The 22,997-nt window shown below is 38.8% G+C and overlaps 1 protein-coding gene across 1 annotated transcript in view; it reads left to right on the top strand.

Annotated features, from left to right (window-relative positions):
- Positions 1–22,997, top strand: part of LRRC2 (leucine rich repeat containing 2) — a 56,216-nt gene that overhangs the window by 25,211 nt on the left and 8,008 nt on the right. The window contains exon 4 of the mRNA XM_009640579.1: positions 4,807–4,943. Within this exon, the coding sequence (XP_009638874.1) occupies positions 4,807–4,943 (137 nt within the window). The remainder of the gene's footprint in view (positions 1–4,806; positions 4,944–22,997) is intronic.

A 22,997-nucleotide genomic window follows, 5' to 3' on the forward strand; every position in this document is an offset into this window, starting at 1 on the left:
CAAGAATCAGTCTTGAGTTTATTTCTTAATTATTCTGAGGACCTGGGCTACTGAAATTTTCTGCTGACACAGTTTGGGTGCTATTGTCACTGCACAAACAGGAGGAAATATGAAAAGCTGGAATGAGCAGGTGGGTTTCCAAAAAAGTTAGACATTAAATTCATGATTGCAACGTTCAAGGTCATGTACTCAGGAGCTAATAATTTGTGCAGCATGTCATGAGCTCAATAAATGCAAATAATTGAAGAAATGAGTTTCCTAATCTAACAGTGACAGGACAATCCAGTATGATACATACATAAAGTTGTGGTCACCCAGATTCCAGAAAAGAACAGATGCAAGAGAAGTCTATTAGGACCACTTAGGAAGGGAATTTTTATTTTGTGAGAGGATATTAGAAGAACTGGCTTATTCAGGCTAGTAAAATAAATTTTGATATGTCTGCTGCCTATGAAAACATCGGAGAAATAACCACCAAGGAAGGAAAAAAGCTATTTAAAGATAAAATTAGCAAAAGAATTGACGGTTGTAGAACTTCTACAAATAGATTCAGACTGGCAATCTGAAGACCATTCCAAATGATGAAAAATATGAGACTGTAACTTTGTTTTTCTGTAAGACCAGTGGATGTAAAAAAACCCCAACTGATTTTAAGACGGAATGTGATAAATAAAAAAGTGAAGTGGTGGTGTAAGGGTTTTATCCAGGAGGTCCTGGTAAGTCTTACGTCTTGCAAACAAACAAGCATTCTTCAAACAGAATTGCAAGAAATTGCTCCCTGCCTGCAGATCTCTGTGAACTGTATCCCACTCATCTATATTGTCCTGAGTTTGTTATCAGAATTAAATTAAGTTGTAAAACTCATGGTTTCTTCTCAGTAATTTTCAGACTCTCAGGCACAGCAATTACTGGTAATTGACTGTAGATTCTGTAGTGGGCTTCTGTCAAATTAGAGGGAGATTATATATGACACAAAAAATGTGATGCATCTTCTACTTACTTACTTTCTCATGCTTGCAAGTTGGGACCAACCATATTGTGAACATTGACATATATGTTAGAAACTGTGAAAGGAGAAAAAAGCTTGAAAAGCCATGGTTTCAGAAAGCAGGAAAGTCAAAAAGGGAAGCTGTTCTTGTGTCCATCACTCTGCCTGGGAAGGTTGTTACATGTATCCTAGTTATGCACTGGAGATGAATCATCTGAGCAGAGTTAGACAAGAGGGTGATTAGGATGTTGGTGACAGTAGGTGCCTTGTCTACGTTAGTTCTTCAGCTACTAATGGAACTGAGAGGTTGAAATTTCAGTGCCTGAAATGTTAGCAGGTACATCTGTTGTGGGTTAACACTCATAGACAGCTAAGCCTCACACAGCTTGCTCAGCTCCCTGCAGCTGCTTGTTCAGTCTCCCACAGCAGGATAGGGAAAGAACTGAAAGGACAAAAGTGAGAAAACTCATGCATCAGGATGAAGACAGTTTAAAAAGTGAAGAAAGACAAACAAACAAGCAAATAAACCAAACACACATGAAAGTGATACAAAAGCAATCACTCACCACCAGCTGACCAATGCTCAGCCAGTACCTATGCAATAGCCACCTTGGAAAACTCCTCCCCGTTCCTCTCCTGCTCCCAGCTTTTACTGCTGAATGTGATGTTATATGCTAAATATTCCTTTGGTCAATTTGGGTCCAGCTCGGCCCTGTCCCCTCCCAATCTCTTGCCCTCCCCTAGCTGTCTCACTGAGGCAGCAGAGCGAGAAAGCAGAGTAGGTCTTCACGCTGGGTGTATTATCACCACTGTTTGGTCACAAATCCAAAGCATAGCACCATACAGGCTGCTATGAAGAAAATTAACTCAATTCCAGAGAGACCCAGTGCAATATCCCATTGCTAAAAGAAAAGACAAAACATTCCAGTACTAATGAGTAAGTAGTTCCTTTTTCATTTCAATGGGATTTGTTCTCCTTCACCAAGGGATTAATTGGCTGAGGAATTAATTTGTGATTCTCTGATTCTCTATTTTATTTTAAAGCATTTCTGCTTCAGCGATTATTTTGATGCAATGAGGTGGTAAGCTGCTGTTTATGTTGCTTAGCATGTGATGTAATACCTTCATTTGTCTACATCATGATACTAAACCTGGGGAGGCTTCATCATGGGTAGGCTAAACTTTTATGTGCTTAACAACCCAGAAATAAGACTGTTCACCTAGTTACACCATGAAGTTGCTTCTACTACTGCTCTCTGGCACCAGCCCCAATGGCCCTTGTGGAACAGTAATGTACTGCCAAAACAATGATCATTGTAGTCTTACAGAAAATTTTGCTTTTGCTGTTTTGACTAAAAAGCACTTTGCAGCAAATAGGAAAGACAAGATTACCTTCCTAAAAGAACCACCTCAGTTTCTATTCCTGGCAGAGCTAAAACTGGGAGGAAGCTGAGTAGAAGCTTCTATATATCTTCCTGTTGTAACCCATGGAGATTAATATAACAGAGTTCTTTCCATATACAGCTTGTCTGCCACCTGTGAGAAAGATTTGAGTGGTCCAGCCATCATTTGAAGACAATGTTGTGTCCAAGGGACACTCTGTAAAATGTAAAATGCTGTGTGATTTGGTGGCTACTAGTATTGGTCATCAAACTGCATGCCTGTGCTTCTGAAAACAACAGTTTCTCAGGGGAAAAATTAGGGTCTTTCGATTCCCTATGTTTCTTCTCTGTCTTTTTCTGTGGAAGCACCATCTGGTTTCTGGTAATGATTGTCACACATTGCAAAAGGTGGGCAGCTCTAAAACACCTTTTGTTTTGAAGGGAGTTTAACTAAGCATTAGTGCCTTAAGGATAAGCTCACTATTATGACACTGTTGTGAGCACTTGATGTACTGTACAGAGACTCTCTCCAGTGTCATCCAAATCCCACAAAACACTGCATTGTTTTTAAAAATTTTATTATAAATAGAAGCCTGATCTAATATAAAATTGTGAATCTCATGGATGTCTTCTCTGGGTTTGCCAATATATATTCTGCTTTGAGAACTTGCTGAGACAAGATGCTGTTTTTTCCAGACTTCCAACTGCTGAATTGCATTTAGGCTACTTATTGCTGCTTTTCCTTGGGAATGCTGTACTCTATCACTCGTTAGAGGGTAATATCACAGGAATATCACTGATTAGAGGAGCATATTGGAGAAGATATAACAACCTGAGTGGTGGGAAGGAATGTTATCCAGGGGGACCATGACAGGCTTGAGGAGTGGGCCCATGTGGATCTCACAAAAGTCAACAAGGCCAAGTGCAAGATCCTCCACATGGGTTGGGGCAATTTCCAATATCGTTACAGACTGGGGGAATGAATGGATAGAGAGTGACCTCACAGGGAATGACTTGAAGATACTGGTAGATAAAAAATTGGATATGAGCTGGCAATGCACACTTGCATCTCAGAAAGTCAATTGCATCCTCTGATGCTTCAAAAGAAGTACGGCCAGCACATTGAAGGAAGTGATTCTCTCCTTATGCTCCATGCTTGTGACACCCCACCTGCAGTACTGCATCCAGCTCTGGGGTCCCCAGTACAAGAAAGACACAGACTTGTTAGAGTGGGTCCAGAGGATCACCACAAAAATGATCAGATGACTGGAACAGCTCTCCTCTGAAGAAAGGCTGAGAGATCTGGGTTGTTCAGCCTGGAGAAGAGAAGGCTCCAGGGAGACCTTATTGCAGCTTGTCAATATATAAAAGGGGCTTATGAGAGATGGAGAAAGACTTTTTACCAGGGACTGTAGTGACAGGACAGGGGCGATGTTTTTAAACTGAAAGAAAAAAAGAGTGTAGATTTAGACACTGGAACAGGTTTTCTAGAGAAGCTGTGGATGTCGTATCATGGGAAGTGTTCAAAGTCTGGTCGGACAGGGCTTTGGACTAGACAATCTTTGAAAGTCCCTTCCAACAGAAATAATTTTGTGATTCTGTGATTTTATGATCATTCATGTAATACAACAGTGCAGCTGGCCACAGAATGATCTCATTTTGTTATGTATGTATTTAAGGATCCCTTTGCCACACCTCAGCTATTGGATACATTTAAGTTCCTTACTTCCTTCCCCTTTGACTATGTCACAGTATAATTTGCATTCTTTCAGTATAAAACATTCTGCATTTTTATGATATTTCTAAACCTGTTTTTACTAAAGATTATGTAATATTATAAGTTGAAGAAACAGAAATTATGACGTGACTAAATGTAGCCTAGAATATTATAAGGGCGTTAAAACTAACCTGACAAGGATGATAAATTGCAATAAAGAAAATAATAAAACAAATACACATATCCATCTTTTATAATCAAAAATACACCATGTTGGATACCAAAGACAGAATTCTTGATGTAGGAAGATTAGTAGGAGTGATTATTCCCAATGAACAGGTTCTATAAAAAATATTAAGATGTTTTTCAGTTAGCAGGCAAGTTTTCTAAAGTGGTCAAACCAAAAGCTAACTTCTCTGTTTTCAGCTGAGGTCAATAGGTATCACATTTCTGTTACAATCAAGATCTTTGCAAGTCTTTGCTGCCTCCTCTCAAACTCTCACCAAAACCATTGCTGATTAAGGGAAGTCCGCATGAGTGTAACACAGCACTATTACCTCCCACCCCGTGTTTGTAACCACTGCAGAAAATATTTATTAATGTCTTCTCATCACATCAAGGAGTTTTTTCTTTGCTGAACTGAGTATGCCTTTTATTTTTACTTTCTCTCTTCATGGAATTTTTTTAATGCACTGATTTCAATTATCTTTCCCTCACAGGCTGCTTAAAAAACCTGAAAGTGCTCAATGTGAGTTTCAATAATTTGAAGTCAGTCCCTCCAGAACTGGGGGATTGTGAGAATCTGGAAAAACTGGATTTGTCTGGAAATATGGAAATAACAGAGCTCCCATTTGAAGTAAGACAACAAACTGTGGTTTCTCCATCTTTTTTTTTGGTTTATAAGGTACTTTATAACAGTCTTGACATCTTTTCTTAACAGATTAAATCACATTCCTTGCAGTTTTTAGCAATAAAGTTTTAGTAGTAATCTCACTGAAAATGCCTTAGCAGCAGTTAAACGGGATAAAGCTTCTTTGTTTTGGTTTTCAAGTGACTAAATTTTGCTTGTATTTATTCTGATATATGAAGGAGGACATGATCCCAAAGGGGATTTGGCCAGTGCTGATAAGGAGAAGGCTGCAAATAGCTATTTTCTGTGAAAGTGAAGTGCATCTTGATGGTCAAAATCACATACTAACCTTCATTTGTTTCCGGTGTCTGTTTGCCTTTTAAAAAGAGTATGGAGAGTTACATAAACAGCACTGCATATTGCTATGAGCATAGACATCTTTCTGAAAGGAAAGATGAGGCACGTGTGAGGCATGGTATGAATAAAGACTGAAATGAGAAAAGGACTCCCAGGCATGCACCAACATTGTTTCTTGTGTTGGATATATAACTGCTCTATGCCACAGCTGCTCTGAGAGTTACTGTTCACAGAGAAATGAGACCATTGGCTGATACCTATCCACAGTTTCAGATGTCATCTGTATTTCTCAGGTTCTTAATATCCTGATTCCTGGAGGATGAGTAGGGGGAGTTTTAAGGAGAAGTGTCAGGCTCTTCTTTACTGATTCCTACTTTTTCTCTAAACATGTTACTGACTAGGGATTTACACGCAATGTTGGAGTGGATTAAACTTACATGAGATCTGGTTTGGCCATGCTTATGTTCTCTTCTGAGGAAATGCAAACAGTAATTGACTTTCCCTCCTGATTTTTCACTGTAAGGTAGTTTATCTGAATCACAGAATCACAGAATGGCAAGGGTTGGAAGGGACCTCGGGAGACCATCTAGTCCAACCCTCCTGCTAAAGCAGGTTCACCTAGAGCAGATTACACAGGACATCATTCAGGCAGGCTTTGAATATGTCCAGAGAAGGAGACTCCACAACCCCCCTGGGCACCCTGTTCCAGTGCTCTGTCACCCTCAAACTAAAGAAGATCTTTCTTATATGAAATTAATTGTTAAAAATAATATGAAGGAAACAGAAGCATAGGGTGGACATTAGCTTCACATCATAAGTGGACACTGCATAGAAATGCTAGCAACAGCACAAACAGTGCAGGTCTCCTCTCTCCTTCCTCTCCTTCCCCTTTAGATAGCAAAGATGGGGGCAAACCAGATAAAAATTAACTGGTAAAAAGGAACCGTAACAGAATCAGAAAAAACATATATCCTGAAAAGGCAAAGGAATTAATTATAAGCATCTAGGAAAAGTGAGAATATTCAAACATGTGGGCTAGAACAGTGAATTTAGCCCAAATCATTGGTGTATTAAAATCAATTAGTATTTTCCCAGTTGCTTCTAAAGACCTTGTAGTGCAAATGCTTACCTGTGTCTATGCATTATGGGTAGCCTTTGTATGTAAAACTAATTGTGCATTCAAGTTTTTCCAGGACTGAGTCATAAGAGACGAGCGTTTCTCTGGGAAAGCTCAAAATTGTTCTTCCTTTCTGGCAGTCACCTCTTCAATGGGATTGAAAGCCACTAAAACTGAATGTAGGCTACTGGGTAATGGTTCACTTACAATCCATGGAAAAAATTTGGAGCTGTGAAAATCACTTCATGTAACAGCAAAAACTGGAAGCAACATCATGTCAGCATGGTCTAAAAGGCCAAGAAGAAAAATATTCTTTATCTGTTGTGTTTACTTGTTTCTCTGGAGGCCAGCACTTAATTTACACTTGCAGTGGCCTGGGAGGTAGACTACACAAACTCCTCTGACTTAGTTTATAAAATTAGTTACCTAGAATCAACATTTCAAGGACAGCTTTAGAAGCTGAACACACAATTAAAGGCACACTCTTGTCAAACAATTTTAAATGCTGCGAAGTGTTTGGTCTTTGGTTGGCTGATTTTATTCAGAGCCACAGCATCAGTATCCTTGCAAATGTAATGGTAATGATTCTCAGATGGGCAAAGGGTGGTAGTCACTGGCAGGGAATTATTTAATGAATTTAAATATTGAATTAGTCTAAACAGTGTAGAAAGGGAAAACAGAAAGACACTGTGAAGTGTCCTCCTCCTCCTAAGGCCTTCTGCTCTTTCTCACTCTTTTTCTTCTGGCATTTTCCCCCCTTTCTTAAATAAGTTTTTAGAGTGGCACCACACACATGGCTGAGGGGCTCAGCTGTGTCCTATGGTGGGTCCGTTGGGGCCGGCTGGAACTGGCTGTGTCCAGCATGGGGCAGCCTGTGCTCTCTTCCCACAGAAGCCACCCTGCAGCCCCCATGCTGCCAGCACCTTGCCATGCACACTCAATACAAGTATTTATGACCCCGTTAGACAGATTAGATCAATTATTACCTAATAAAATTGTTGCTAACCTCTATTAATCCAGTGAAATGCTCATAAAGGTTGTTTATCTTTCTCTCCTGTGGTGTGAGTACTGGGAACTGGAAAGTGTAAATGAGCAAGTATGCGCAACTCTGTTTTGGTAGGTGAATGAGTTCCCTTTACAACATTAGGAAAAAAAGAGAAAACTTGGCAACCAGTACACAAAAAAGCGTAGAGAGTTGCTAAAAATGTTTCCTGTTCATCGTCTCTTAGGGAGTTCAATTTTTATTTGACTTTCAAATCATTAAAAGTTTCTTTTGGGAAGGCAGAGAGACAGCGACAGTATTCTCCGGTGTGAGAACAGCAACAGTATTCTCCAGTCTAAAACTTATTTGAAAGAAATAGAGGCAAACTTCAGCCCAGCAGAAATGATGAAAGTCTAATTTTACCGTGGTTTTGTAATGGCCAGAGAGACACTGATAACATATATGAAAATGGATTCAAAGAGATTGATAACATGCCTGTAATTCAGTCAAGAATTTTTGACAGACCTATAAAGGTTTATGAGATCATCAGAACTCTGAGACTGAATTACATCTTCAGTAATCAGTCTCCCTGTTCCCTTTCTATCCATTTTCTTTATGACACGTGCAAAAAGAGAAGTCTTGAAGATTTTCAGTGATGTGCCTTGTGCCATAGCATCAGAGGCAAGCACACTGCTCACTTGTATGTTCAATTCTTGTAGAAAGCTCTTTTCCTATTTTCAAAGGCCACTTCCAGCACCTGTAAGTCATCTTGTTGAGTCTTAAAATGAGGTAATCTGATGCTCCATTAAAAAAATTGAGGGTGTGTGCTCTCATCTTTTGCTTTCTCAAGGCTTAGGGTTTCATACTGTTCCACAATATGCCTAAGGAAGAGCAAGCTGGTTTAATGTCTGCTTTTCAGTTTATTTTTCCCTCTTCTACTGTTGGCTGTCTAACATTTTTAGATTTTAAAAAGTTCCATTTAACTTCAATATTAGATTAGTATCAGTTGCAAAGTCAGTTCTTTGCCACAAAAAGTTTATGGTTCTGCAGCTGAATTCAAACTGGTCTTGACCACATTTGCAAATTAAGAATACTTTTCTCTGGACATGAGTGAAAATATAAATTGAAATCAGATGTACATGTTAGAAAAGGCAACCTACATGGCATTACATTTATGCAGCCAGTTTGTAACAGATACTTCTAGACTTCAGTACCCAGGCTCAGCAGGGGAAGATGCACAATGAAGTTTAGGGCACAATCTTCCCTGAGATGACACATAGCTGATAAGGCTCCTCTGTGGAGGTGAATTTATTCCTCTAGCTAAGATGCCTGGGAGATGCATGACCTGTATGTTAACCAGTCCCTCTCCTAGCATAGTGGGATTATACTGGGTACCATAAACTGTAGCTGCAGGGAGAAGGGGAGGTATGGATGGATTTGTTTCTAAATGTCTTGTACTTTCTCTGTGTGAACTTAAGATTAGTATTTGTATTTTAACTGTTGGATAGAGTGCCCATTGTTATTTTCATACACGTTATGCAACTAGTTTGTTTTTCTAGGAATAAAACCAGTATTGTCAATGTGTTTTCTGATATAGGTTTGTAGAAAAACTGCTCTGACCTAATTTTGAGGTGTGCTTCCTTCAGAAAGTATTGCTTTCTGCTGTTATTTACTGAACCACCCAATTAACATTTCCTGTGCATGGCAGAATACTTGCTTTGTGCTGATATTTCAGAAACAGCTTTGCTATGTTGAAGGCCCAGTTCTTCTTCCATACTATAAAATTCTGTTAATAATGCTACACCAGCCAAGAGTACCTATATACATGACCCAAAGGAACTTTAATGAGAAGAAAGGGCAGATGAAGAAATTCTGATTTGCTCCATCTGTACCATCTGGTATGGTACATACTGTCAGTCACAGGACAGGCAAGTCACTCCACACTACCAGCAACAAGAGAGAAATGTTTACAGATAGATGTTCTGATATTGAAAACAAATTAAAAGGGGGCTTTGTGAAGTCACTCTGCTTTCAACAGTGTTCAGTGCTACATGTGAGCAGTTCCAGCAAGTGATCTGAAATATTTTCTGTATCCTTTTGTGAGGTCTGGGTAGTGCAAAGCGAAGGAATGAGACACAGACTGTTACAGCATACGAATACTTTGTCAAAGAAAGAGCATACATATGTATGTCAGTCCTGTATAAACTGATCTTTGAAGTTCAGAGAAATGGCAAGGTTATGCTTTCTGGCTGTTTTAGCATGCTGTTTTTTGAACAGATTAAATAAACTCCTGTTTTGTATTTCTGATGCACAGAAGGTTTCAGTTAAGTCCTGATATGAGCAAGTACACATGTGGGGAGCTTTCAAAATCACAGGGTAATAGTACAGTTTGGGTTGGAAGGGACCATTAAAGGTCATCTAGTCCAGCTCTCCTGCAATGAGCAGGGACATCTTTCACTAGATAAGGTTGCTCAGAGCCCCATCCAAGCTGACGTTGAATGTTTCCAGGGTTGGGGCATCTACCACCTCTCTGGGCAACCTCTTTCAGTGTTCCACCACCCTCACTGTAAAAAACTTCTTCCTTATATCTAGTCTGAATCTACCCTCTTTCAGTTTAAAACTGTTACCCCTTTGTCTTATTGCTACAGGCCCTACTAAAAAGTGTGTCTCCATCTTTCTTATAAGCTCCTTTTAAGTACTGAAAGGCTGCAATAAGGTCTCCACAAAGCCAGGCTGAACAACCACAAATCTCTCAGCCTTTCTTCACAGGAGGTGTGTTCCAGCCCTTTGATCATTTTTGTGGCCCTCCTCTGGACCTGGTTCAACAGGTTCAAGTCTTTCCTACGCTGAGGATCTGTTCCATGATCTTCTCAGGCACAGAGGTGACAGGTCACTAGTTCCCAGGATCCTCCTTTCTACCCCTTTTAAAATGGGTGCAAGGTTTCCCTTCTTCCAGTCACCAGGGACTTCACCTGACTGCCATGACTCTTCAAATATCATGAAGAGTGGCTGGGCAGCTACATCAGGCAGTTTCCTCAGGACTCTTGCATGTATTTCCTCAGGTCCCATAGATTTATGTATGTTCAGTTTCCTCAGGTGGTCATGAACCTGATCTTCCCTTACAGTGGGAGGGACTTTTCTCCTCTAGTCCCTGCCTTGAGGTCCATCCACACGAGAGGGGTGGGAAGAGAGGTTGCTAGTGAAGACTGAGGCAAAAAAGTTGCTGAGTACCTCAGCCTTCTCTTTGTCCATTGTTATCAGTTTGCCAGTCATCTTCATCGTGGGGATAAATTTTCTTTGACCTTCCTTTTCTGACTGACATACCTATAGAAGCCTTTCTTATTATTCTTTGCATCCCTTGCCAAATTCAACTACAGCCGTGCCTTGGCCTTCCTGATCCCTTCCCTACGCAACTGGGCAGTGTCCCTATACTCTTCCCAGGATACCTGTCCCCGCTTCCACTGCCTGTGCAGTTCCCTCTTCCTCCTTAGTTTGACCAGCAGATTTTGACTCATTCATGCTTGTGTCTTGCCTTCCTTTTCTGATTTTTTACACCTGGGGATAGAGAACTTTTGCACTCTGTGAAAAGAGTCCTTAAAGACCTGCCAGCTCTGTTCTGCTCCCTTGTCCCTGAGGGCAGTTTCCCAGGGGATTCTATTGACTAACTCCTTGAACAGCTGGAAGTTTGCCTTATTCAAATTCAAGGTCCTGACTTTACTCTTCACCTGACCTGTATCCTTCAGGACGGCAAACTCCACTAGATCACTGCAGCCCAGGCTGCCTCCAATCTTCACATCACCAATTAGCCCACTTGTGTTGGTAACCAACAGGTCCAGTAATGCATCCCCTCTGGTAAGGTTGTCTAGAGTTCCAGGGGTTATAGCTGACACCGTTTCTCTGCTTTGTTTACCTGAAAAAGAAATACAATTAGTTGTGTCTTGCATCTTTCAACAATCCTAACAAGTGTGACCCTAAAAAAAGGCTGATGTGATTAGAGTTTCATTAAGCACTAACATCAGTCTTCTAAGGTTTTCAAACAGCAGTATCCAGAACAGGCATAAATAACTTTTTATACATGAATACAATTTTAAAAGATACCTCAAAACTGAGGTTTAACAGTTGGAAATTTTTTGGTCTCTTTTGGTCTGGTTCTGTTTCTCTGACCCGTCCTATTCAGCAAAGGAAAATATTTAGCAGGAAGAGCAAAGGCTCTATGCAAGTATGGGCAGACTTCAAATGAGTCTCCACTGGACATTTCCATGTAACTTGTTATCTTTGTCATCCATGACTCACACCTCCCAAAGTCATGCCATGGTTATGCAGGCAGGACACCAGCAGTCTCAATAGAAGTGTAAACTGACAGGTGTTTTCCCAGCACATTAAACTTCAAAGCTGTAAATTTCCAAAGCTGTTTCTTTCATTTGCCATTTGCTTTTTATGTGTGTGACAATTTTAAAATGAAAAACACAATCAGGGGGATGTTCAGGACACTAATTTCCCAGGGGTTTCACTATCCAGTCAGGCACTGGAAGAACTAACCCTTAGCTCCTTTCTGTCTCATTCAATGGCATAATAAAGGACCTGTAAAATCCTCACATTTGTAGAATCTTTAGAAAGTTGCAAAGGAGTCATGTATTGGATTTGTTAAAAAATGAATTTTATTTCTGTGGATTTTTCAGGACCACAAAGCAGAGAGGAGTGGTATAATAAAGGGCCTCACTTGGTACTGTGAAACATTAAGCCAATTTCAGATGAAATTATGAATTTTAAATCACTGTCAACAGTCCAGTTGACTTTAATCTGACCAGTATTTCTGTGCATACATGTTGCAGCCTCATAAATTATTTTTCTGATTGCTTGGCTTGGGTACATTTCTGTTAGACAGGATTTAATCTTACCCTTCTTTGCTCAGTGCTTGTATTCTCTTCAGATTTGCTTAACACTGATGGTGAGTTGCTTTCTGATACAGTTGGCCAAAGTGCTGTCAATCCATGCAGAGCAACAGCTGCTTTATGGAACCAGTATAAGATGTAACATCAAACATTAGCAGAAGGGGTGTGAAATCCATAAGAGCAGATGCAAAGGTGTTAGGTGTCAGAAGAGATTCATGGAGGCCTTACTGCTGCGGGACATCTCATAAATATTTTAATAAACAAGGGGCTAAAGAAGGGCATGGGTCTATGTTAGGAAACAAGATTATGCAGTTAGGCACAGGGAAGTGTGTCAGTTGATCCTGTTCTTGACACTGTGTTTCCAAAGCCTACTAATTAATATAGCATCACTTCAAAACCACTCCACTATTAGAGCAAGTCAGCAGCTAATAATAACAGCCCACTTCATTGGAGAACCGACCCATGCTTAATTCCATGCTGTGGTGCCACTGACCTTTCCTTTACCTTTCACAGGAGTTCAATAAAAGTAACATCATCTTTCACGGTCTGAAAATTTTTTATAGCAAGGAATAACAGAGAAGTAGTTTTAAAAAGTAAGGGAAGACTTAACAATAAGCAAAAGGGCATAATGTGAACACTGCAACATGGCTATGTTGTTACAAAAAAGCATGAATCTAATTGTAAAATAATTCAGTGTTAGGAAGGAGTATTCGGTACTGTTCCAGCTCTGCTTTCTCTGAAAACTGTTAAAAATCTCATTGAGTCCAATTGCAAAATCGGCTTTCAAAATCCTGGTTATATATCCTCCATTCATCTGCGAGATAATCTGAGACAGATTTTATATAACTACTGAATAGAAGCAGAAAGGAGAACAAATACATAGCACTATCACATTTGAATATTTTAACTTAAAGAAAAATGTCTCTGGTGCCCACATACATGGATTGATGAGAGTCAGAAGGGAGTTGTAGGTGAAGGGAGAGAAAGGCATGTTATTTGTTAATCCATAAAGTGCAGCTAACGAGAGGTATTATTCTGCAAGAAGAATAAAGTTGGAGACTCTAACTGAAGTTAGTGCATTTAATTTATTACTGTATACATTCCTATCAGTTGTTAAATAATTATAGGTAGTTACATGGTTGATCAACCCCTCACAGCTGTAAATAACACTTCGTAAGGCTGACTGTGATTTTTATTCATCATCATTGATCAGTGGTAAAGGCATAAAGACAAGAGCCATCCCCATCAGTGGAAAGCTATTTTTTTGTCTCATATAGAGCTCAATCAGGTAAGATCTCTGCTCTGCTGGTGCTGGGCAAAAAATTGTGGAATTATACCCAATGTGAAATGGAAATGAAGCTGAAGACACAAGGGAATTCAGTGGAGTATATGGCCCAGTGGTTCCGGCTTTTCTTGTTGAAAAGATGCCAGCTCACAAACCTGGGCCTCTGTCATGCTTCTGAACTGCAATGCAAAGCACAGTGAGTTTCAGGTTAAGAAATTAATGGCTGGAAAACATGAAGGAATATAAAAAAAGGCGGTCTCTTCACCTGCTGTTTAGCCTATCCACCTAATTCTCTGTTATGGCTTATCATAGAGCCGGTTACTACTGATGGAGTTTAGAAGGAGCTGGGTAATTTTACAAACAATGAAAACACAAGTTACAAATGTTATGATAAAGTTAAAGTAACTTATGCTTTATGGTGTAAACAGAGTTCTGCAGGAATATATTTTCTAGCACCTCCTTTATCTTTTACTTCGTAAAATTAATCCTGGTAATTTTTTTCTTCCTATCTATTTTTAATTGACATATGCTTTGTTTGCTTCCCCAGAACCTGCGTTACTCTAGCCACATCAGCCAATTGCTATCTGAACTAATCTGAGGTGACACTGTGAATCCCGGTCTGCTAAATTCCTTGATCTTGAGACCCACACATCAGTTTACATAGGCAGTGTGGATGGTGGGTATATGTGGTCAATGCTTGCCTGTATGCAGAGTTTGTGTGAAGAATGCGTATGACTGTGTGACAGAACTTCCCCTGACTGTATCTGGTTTCACGATATGTGATTATATGGCTATATGACTGGGGAGAGCATGTGCCACCAGACTGCCGCTGAGGGCTGTGACTCCTAGCTTCAATCCTGTCAGGCAGAATACGCTGGCTGCCAAGCTCTCTTGAGGCTGCTATTTTGTCTCATCTTGAAATACAGAGTTGGTCACATGTCTGACCTGAGTGATCATGGTGACAGAGGGACTGCAATGAATTAGAAGATACATGTGTCAGGATCACACGTGGGCATCACCATTTCATGATTTGCTGTTCTTTTTCTCTGCCTTTGTTGCTGGTGTTTGGGATTATTTTTGTTGTTGTTTTTGGTTAGTTTTTTTTTTTGTTTTTTTTTTTTCATTTCTCTTTGAATACACGCCTTGCAGGGAAGGGAAATGGTTAAGAAGAGGCTAAGCTACCCCAAACTGCTTTTAATATAGTTGAAATATTTTTCATTCTCAGAAGCTGGCTCCAGGTCTTCAGGTTACTAATACAAAATGCTCTTTGAAATACTGGTTAGAGGTAATAAAAAGGTTGACTAGACTTGAGGTCATAATATGATCCTCAGAACCGTAGCATGCTGGAGAACATTTTTTTTTAAAAAAGAGAAGAAATGAGGAGTTCATAAAAAATATAGAGCACCTTAAATCCCCACTAATTTCATTACCATAATCTAATAAAATCTTGATAGGTGCCTGAGTGGTCCTTATTATCTCAAGACTAGAAATCAGGAAACCTGGGTTATACTTTCTCTGACCTATTTTTTGACCTTGGTAAGTGACTTCTTGCCACTGTGTTTCTGTTTGCTTTCTTCCATTTGCTTGTCAAAACTATTAATGATATTAAAACTCACAGTAGAGATCTCTCAACATAGGTTTTTGCAGCATAGTATAACAGAGCTTTATTTGCGGTTCTGTGTGCTCTGGTAATAATGATGCTAGTATTGTAATGCAGTGCTAGGCTGCAGATCTGCTTTCTAAGGAGCTCAACTTTTAGCAGTTTTCACCTTTGAAATCTCAGTAAGCAAGCTGAATATAAAGCGTTCAGTATTATTCTGCTAGAACGTCAGTGAGGTGTTCGTGCCATATTCAGAGGTTGAAAAAATGTGAACTTTACTTGTTTGAACTTTGACACAGAAATAGAGGTTTTCATTTGTGTAAAAGTCATCTTCCTCTGAATTCTGCAAAGTTCTTAAACTGTAAAACATGTTGTTGCATGTCCTATACCCTAATTGTATAGAAGTTTCATTTTACTGGGAAGCGCAGTGCTTTTCAGCTATGTTGCTCTTGTATTGTGAAGGAAGAGTGCATCATGAATTTACCATTTCTTGCTCAACTGTTGTAATCTTTACAGTCTTCCCTAATCTTGATTTAGGTCTTTCAGAACTACTGCAAAACAAAAAATTAACAAAAATTATGAAGTCTTTGCATTCTGTAAATGACTGTTGCTTATCTCTGAATCCCATCTATTGTTGTATTTTTTCCTTTGAGGAAAAACTGACAAGCAGTATGATGTTTTGTATGTAGTTGTACAGTTGTTTTATTTAGTGGCAAGTAATTTTTGGGTCAATTATTGTATATCACATTACACATATATCCAGCTATTTATTTGCTTTAGTGCACATTGAACACAAGATATCCACTGAGTTATATACATCTACTTTTTTCATCTTTCCATCTTTTCCAGGTTTCAGTCACTTTAAGATATGTGTGTAGTTCACTGTTCTTTTATTAGCTTGTACTTCTCCATATTAGATTTTATTTGCAGTTGTGAAAATCTTGACAGTTTTAGATGCATGTTGTTAATAATAAATGTTACTCCTCCTAAGTATTTGTTCAGTAGTCATAGTTTTCTTTGTTATATTCACATATTTTTATATGCTCAAAACATTACACAGGTATTTGTAAAATGTCACATTCACAGAAATTATTATCTGGCACTGCATATGATATACAGAATGCAGAAGTTTTTTGTTGTTTACTATTAAAAAATTATTAGGGGAATAAATGTCTCCAACAGCAATGTGTAGCTAAGCAAAGATAAGTTGCTTGGACACAATCTGAAGGGGTCTGGGTAGTAAAACACTTGTTTGGAAGCTGCTTATTTTGATATAGGACATAGAAGCAAAAGTGTAAAAGGTATCTGAGCTTATACTGTTTCAGTACCATGAAACCTGATTCTACACAATTTATCTTCTGAATAAGTATGCTGGGACAGGCCAGATTTCTGATTTTATTAGACATCTTTTCCTTGTTATTTAAGAGACACAGGAAAAAATTTAGCAATCCAAGGAGCTTTATGGATCAAACTTTCAGCTGTATTTGTGCCTACTTCTTCCTGAGGTACCCTGAGTTGATGAAAGAACTCCTGAAATAATTTAGAGCTAGAAGCTTGCCTGAAATATAGGAGCCTCTTGGCTGCACTGGGGACCTGGCCAGATATTTTCTATGCAGGCAATTTTCTTTTTATTTTTTTAAAAGACAATTTCAACAAGTGCTTCATTATTTTATAAAGAAAAAAAGAAAGAAAGAAAAGAAACTTTAAAGAATTTCCAGTAAAAAGCAGATGAGGTCTGTAGGCTTGCTGTGTTGTCATTCATGGGGCAGTACCAACAATCATGGGGCTGGGTGATGCCACCGGAGGGCTGCAACGTGTCCAGTGCCTGCACAGGTCTTTGTAAGTTCCACGTCAGGGGAATTCATCCTGTAAAATGCATCTGGAAAACCCAGCTTCATCACAAGCTTTCATAACTAGGTATGTGAGTATTCAGTTATATTTTTATTAGCTGACGATTAATAAGAACAATAAAAATTTAATACCTTAAATTAACTTGGAGACACTGAGGTTGCTTGGACACAGCCTGGATGGAGTAGTGAAGAAGAGCAATGAAGCATTAAAACCTGCAAAAAGTCATAGCCTCATGCTCTTAATTGCACCAACATGTTCTTAGAAAGTAGGCAAAAGTCTCTTTGTGCAAAAAACCTGCCCACTGTGAGTACAACATATGTGCCATTCCTCAGCTTTCTTGTCCACATCAGGCAGAGGTCTCTCCCATGCCTGAGTGTAATACTATACTAGCAATATTTCCAATTTTTACATGTTTGTATCAGAGCAGGACATAAAGCCTCCTAGAAATATTGTTATAATATAGAAAGAAAAGATTCCTTTGGGAAGAGATGAACTCAAAATTTTTTCTGTTAGATGTGTCACCACCTCAAAGAAAGTATATTAAAAAGTCCCTCAAGTGTCTAACAGCGCTATGAAAAAAGAAAGAAGAGGAAGAGAAAATTTGCTGTAATCCTGGCAAGACACAAAGCTGTCAACTGTCATGTTCAGTTGTTGACAGTGTTCTCAGCTGAGGTTTGTGTACTATCAGTGTTGTGCACATGTAGTCTGTGGCATTAAAAGAAAAATAATTCTGATGATAGACATTTTGCAACAGTTTGCTCAACTAGATAAGGTCTAATTCCAGACCAGATATGTCACAGGGTGCAAACCAGATTTATCTGCATTGTGATTTTCCTGAATTTGGGGCTTTTGAAACTTTATGAAACTCCTGCTTAAAGAACAGATAAATCCAGTTCTAAGTTGCAGGGTTTTCCTGCTTAGTAGCCAATTAGTGGTATTTGTCAAACTGCTCTGGTGCCCAGCACCACAGCAGGCAAGAACCTTGTGCATTTTAGTGAAGTTATTCTATGCCAAGGCAAAAAGCAGTTCTACCATTTCTGTTTGCAAAGCAAAAAACCATTGAGATGATTATTCCTGGTATCATTAGGAGGCAGCTCACAGATCACAAACCTTCTGACCTCCGCTGAAAAAGTTAAAATGTCTTTTTCGCCTTAATATTCTGTCTTCCAGACAGAAGCAAGCTGATTTCTGTCTGACATTCCATGCAAGTCTTGTTTCCAAGTTTATCAGGCTATATGTGTTCAATCTGGTGTAGAAAGCTGTTGTCATTGCCCAACACCAATATACATAAGGTAAAATGATTTCAACATCAATCATCAAAATGGTGTTACTGTAATAGGTTAGAGTCATAATACCACATTTGTAGTTTCACTGGAATGTTTTTCTCCCATAATTTTTATTATTTATTTTGCTTCTGTCAATATTATGCTGTTACCTGGTTCTCTTCTACTGATATTGCCTCTTCAAATAACCTTGATATTTTTTTCCTTTCAAGTGGATGGTTATTATTTTATCCATGTAAAACAAAACCATTAACCAGTGTGTTATAATTTTTTCCCTGTCCTTTTGTTAATAATGTCTTATTTTAGTTGCAACAGAATGAAATTTCCTTCTCTTTTGGGTGTTTTCCCTTTGCCCCCCTTTGGCAAAAAGCGATTTCCCTGGATTTCAGAATGAGCTCAAATGAACATAGTTTTAAATTAGAAGAGTAACTTCACAGGATACAGTGTATTGTCATGGCAAACCAGAATTGTTTTATGTGTTGAAATCATAATTAAGATGGCACCATTTGAATAGCATCTCTTCAATTGCTGTTGTATCTTGGAGCAGATAAAAGTTTTTGGCTTTGTCTCTATTCTGTTGCGAAAGTGAGCAATTTTGGTCATCTCCTGGTGAAGGAACAAAAATATAACTGAAAAGGGTCTTTTGACATATTTGAAGGACACTTCCTATCCAAACATTCTGGAGAGGTCAGTTATTGCCTGTATGCTACTGACATTGTTGCACTTTCTCTTCTAATGGTTTTAATTGAAACATATGAAGAGTATGCACCCTAAGTGAGCTACTGCATCCATTTAAGTTGATGAGAAACCTGTAACTGACTCTTGGTAGACCCTAGTTTTGTCTTTTAATGTCTGTCCTTAATTTGCAACTTTTGGAAATTTGATGATGAGATGACTTTATGATAGCAAAGTGCAATAATAATGCAGACTGCATGTAGCTGCAGCAGTAGTACTATGAAAATTTAATGTAACTAACCAACATAAATTTATTTTTGATACAGCAGACTTGATTTGGCTTCAGCCCAGAAAATCATTAATCGGTTATTTAATTTTATGTATGTGACTCATCTATTGGCTTAGAACAACTCCTATACTTGAATTCAAACACATGATCCACATTTTTAGGGATTTTAACTGTATGAAGATAGTCCTGCTCTTATTGCTATATGATTCTTCAATCACTTGTGAATGATCACTACCTGATATTTTTGTGAATACTGCATATGCAGTCAGCTTTCTCATTCTTTGCAGACCTGATGAAAGTTTTGTGTATACTGAGACCTGCTTTAATAAAAATAAAGTCCCTTTCTATGAACTTTTGTATGCTTAGATCATCATAGCTATAATTACTCTATTAGACTTTAAACATTAGGTGTTTGAATGATCATAGAATCATTTAGGTTGGAAAAGACCTTTGATATCATCAAGTCCAACTGATAACCTAGCACTGCTCCAAAGATGAAAGGGGATAATGTTAAACTTCCAAGCATACCATCTGGCATCAGAATAATAGCATCTGTTTGTGGGTTACCTCTGCAAAAGATTTAGGATTTTAGCATTGCAAAATCAAAATAATGTCATTGGAGTGAAGACTTGCTTCCACATACATTTCTTGGATTTAGCTTATCATGTCAACACCAAGTGAAGTGCTGTTTGAAGACATGCATTTTTACACTTCAGAGGGTTTTGTCACAAGATATGTGAACAAGTACCCTGTCACTAAAGGGTGGGGTGACCATTAAATGCCTTTTGCCTCCTCAAGTTTGAGTCCAGTTTGGAAATCTGATGGTGGACTGGGCTATAAATATACAAGTATAGCTTCATGAAAGGTATCTTCTGCCTCTAAAGAGGTTTGTACCCTGTTTCTTTAATTAGTATTTTTCTCCAGGAATGTCAATGAGATTATAGAAGAACTTACACTCACAGCTCTGTGAAAAAAACCTGGGGATTTGGTCTGAATGAATGAGATCTAAGTGGGCAACTGTGCACTTTGCACCTAGGGTGCTCCTTTGTCATATACACTGTACTGCTTTTAGCAAGCTAATGAGATGCTGAGTGCCAGTTTATGCATTTTGGGAGACAACATATACAGGGGGACAACATATGTGATTACTACTGAAGTGGTACAAATTTTATTTGACTCTGAAATTTCTGGGCAAAAGCAGGTTTGCAACGCATTGATAAACATTTCCAGGTTAATCTTTTGTATGTTTTGTCATACATTCAGTTTGATGGGATGCTGTTTTTGTCACAGAATATTTCCATGTAATTGTAAAATAGAGTATTTCTGCGGTAAGGCTTGATGTGATTTTACACCTTTTCATTTGTTGGTGCTAAGTATTAGGCAACTCATGCTAAACTCACATGCAACCTTATCAGTAAATCCTTTTCATGGCAAAAACCAGAACAGAAATAAAACCACACCCATTAATCAAATAACATGTTCAGCCTAGGACATCGTGTCCTTTTCTTTCAGCTGAAGGTTTAACTGTCAGAGGAAAAGAGAAGCAGTGGAGCTCTACAATGTTACCTGGATTGTTTCTATAAACAAAATTATTAAGATAAGCAAAATGGGACAGTTTGTCCTACAAAAATGACAACAGTGATTAAATATAAGGACCACAATAAGTGGGTCAGGGTAGCTTAACTATCAAATATAGTTATTTTTTAAACCGGAACTTGCATAAAGCCTATATACTGATTGATTCAAAGTCACATAATAGAGGAAAATAGCAAAAATCAACATCAAGCAAACATAAACTATAACATAAAAATTATAAGGGAGCCATGCTTGTTTGAAAGTGAAATGTTATAAAAGGCGCAAAAATCCATCAGTCTTTCAAGAAGAAATAAAACACACAGGGTTTTCTTTAGAAAGTCTAATACATAGCTGCCATAATTTCCAATGCATCGTATATCATAGGTGTTTGTTGGTAACATATCAGAGACAGATAAAATAAAAACTCCATTAGGTTTCAACATACTATGGAAAATCGTTTTGTTAAATATTACTATAAAAGAAGGCTTGCAGCTTACACAATATAATCATGGCTCCATATATTCTGTGGCATGTTGAACCAAACTTTATATCAAGAAAGTCTGTGGCCTTATATTTTGTTGGTACATTTTATGGGAGTACAGACTCCTGAAAAATATAGGTTTTAATCTAATCCAGTATTAAACCAATCTATTTTCAATACTATATGAAAAATGGCAGAAACAGCATTGTTTATTTAAAAAATAATGCTGCTATATTAATGTTACTTTTAATATTTAATGCAATAAGGCACTTTCATGAGAACATATAAAACTAATTACTGCTGTTGAAGAAATATCATTTTACCATCTAGTGTTAATGTTACCAAGTAGTTTCAGCTTGACAGGTGACAGCGTGTGAAAGCAAAGTGTTTAAGAACTTGGGTGAACTGTGGTGTCAATTTATTTTAAAATAATCTGCCACTTGGTGTTTAGATACTGGCTTTTCTTCTGTGGGGATGGCTTGAGAACACTTTGGGTGGCATTTAAGCCTGTGGGACGTTGTTTTAATTCTGTGCTTAATAAAATCCTTCTGGGGAGACTGTGTTGAAAGAAATGTATCAGCAGTTTTAGCAAATTATTCTGAGTACAGAGAAACTTGAAATATTTACTTAGGATTCAGAACTGTTACAATAATTTGAAACCACAAAGTAAATGCAGTGTAAAGACAGTGCCAATTATTTTCTCTATTCTCTCATTACTACGATCTAGAAGAGTTACCCTGCTTTGCTTCTTCAGAGGGTGGTTCTGTTTTCTTGGAAAAAAGATTCAGCATCTGGAAAATTTACAGCCTAGGAGTGAGTGTTCATTGCTAGTAGTCTGTCTTCAAAATGACAAAATGGTTTGGAAGTGAGAAGTGTCAGAATAATATGTGTGCTTGCCTGTTTCGAATCAGGAGTGAGTGGGTCAGGTTAGGGATCTTTTAAGGAAGCTGGACACCCACAAGTCCATGGGCCCCGATGGAATGCACCCGTGAGTGCTGAAGGAACTGGCAGATGACATTGCTGAGCCACTCTCCATCATCTACGAAAGGTCGTGGAGAACAGGAGAGGTGCCTGATGACTGGAAGATAGCCAATGTCACTCCAGTCTTCAAAAAGGGCAAGAAGGAGGACCCAGGGAACTACAGGCCGGTTAGTCTCGCCTCCATCCACGGAAAGGTGATGGAACAACTCATTCTGGGTGTCCTCTTCAAGCAAGTAGAGGAAAAGAAGATCTTCAGGAGTACCCAGCACGGATTCACCAAGGGGAAATCGTGCCTGACCAATCTGAGAGCCTTCTACGATGGCCTGACCGGCTGGGTAGATGAGGGGAGAGAGGTGGATGTTGCCTACCTTGACTTCAGCAAGGCTTTTCATACTGTTTCCCATAACATCCTCATAGGGAAGCTCAGGAAGTGTGGGTTGGATGAGTGGGCAGTGAGGTGGATTGGGAACTGGCTGAACGACAGGGCTCAGAGGGTTCTGATCGGCGGGGCAGAGTCCAGTTGGATGCCGGTAGCTTGTGGAGTTCCCCAGGGCTCAGTACTCGGCCCAGACTTGTTCAACTTATTCATCAGTGACCCGGATGATGGGACAGAGTGTACCCTCAGCAAGTTCACTGATGACACAAAACTGGGAGGAGTGGCTGATACGCCAGAAGGCTGCGCTGCCATTCAG

The sequence above is a fragment of the Egretta garzetta genome, unplaced genomic scaffold (genome assembly GCF_000687185.1).
Source record: "Egretta garzetta isolate BGI_Z169 unplaced genomic scaffold, ASM68718v1 scaffold696, whole genome shotgun sequence".
Classification (NCBI taxonomy): domain Eukaryota; kingdom Metazoa; phylum Chordata; class Aves; order Pelecaniformes; family Ardeidae; genus Egretta; species Egretta garzetta.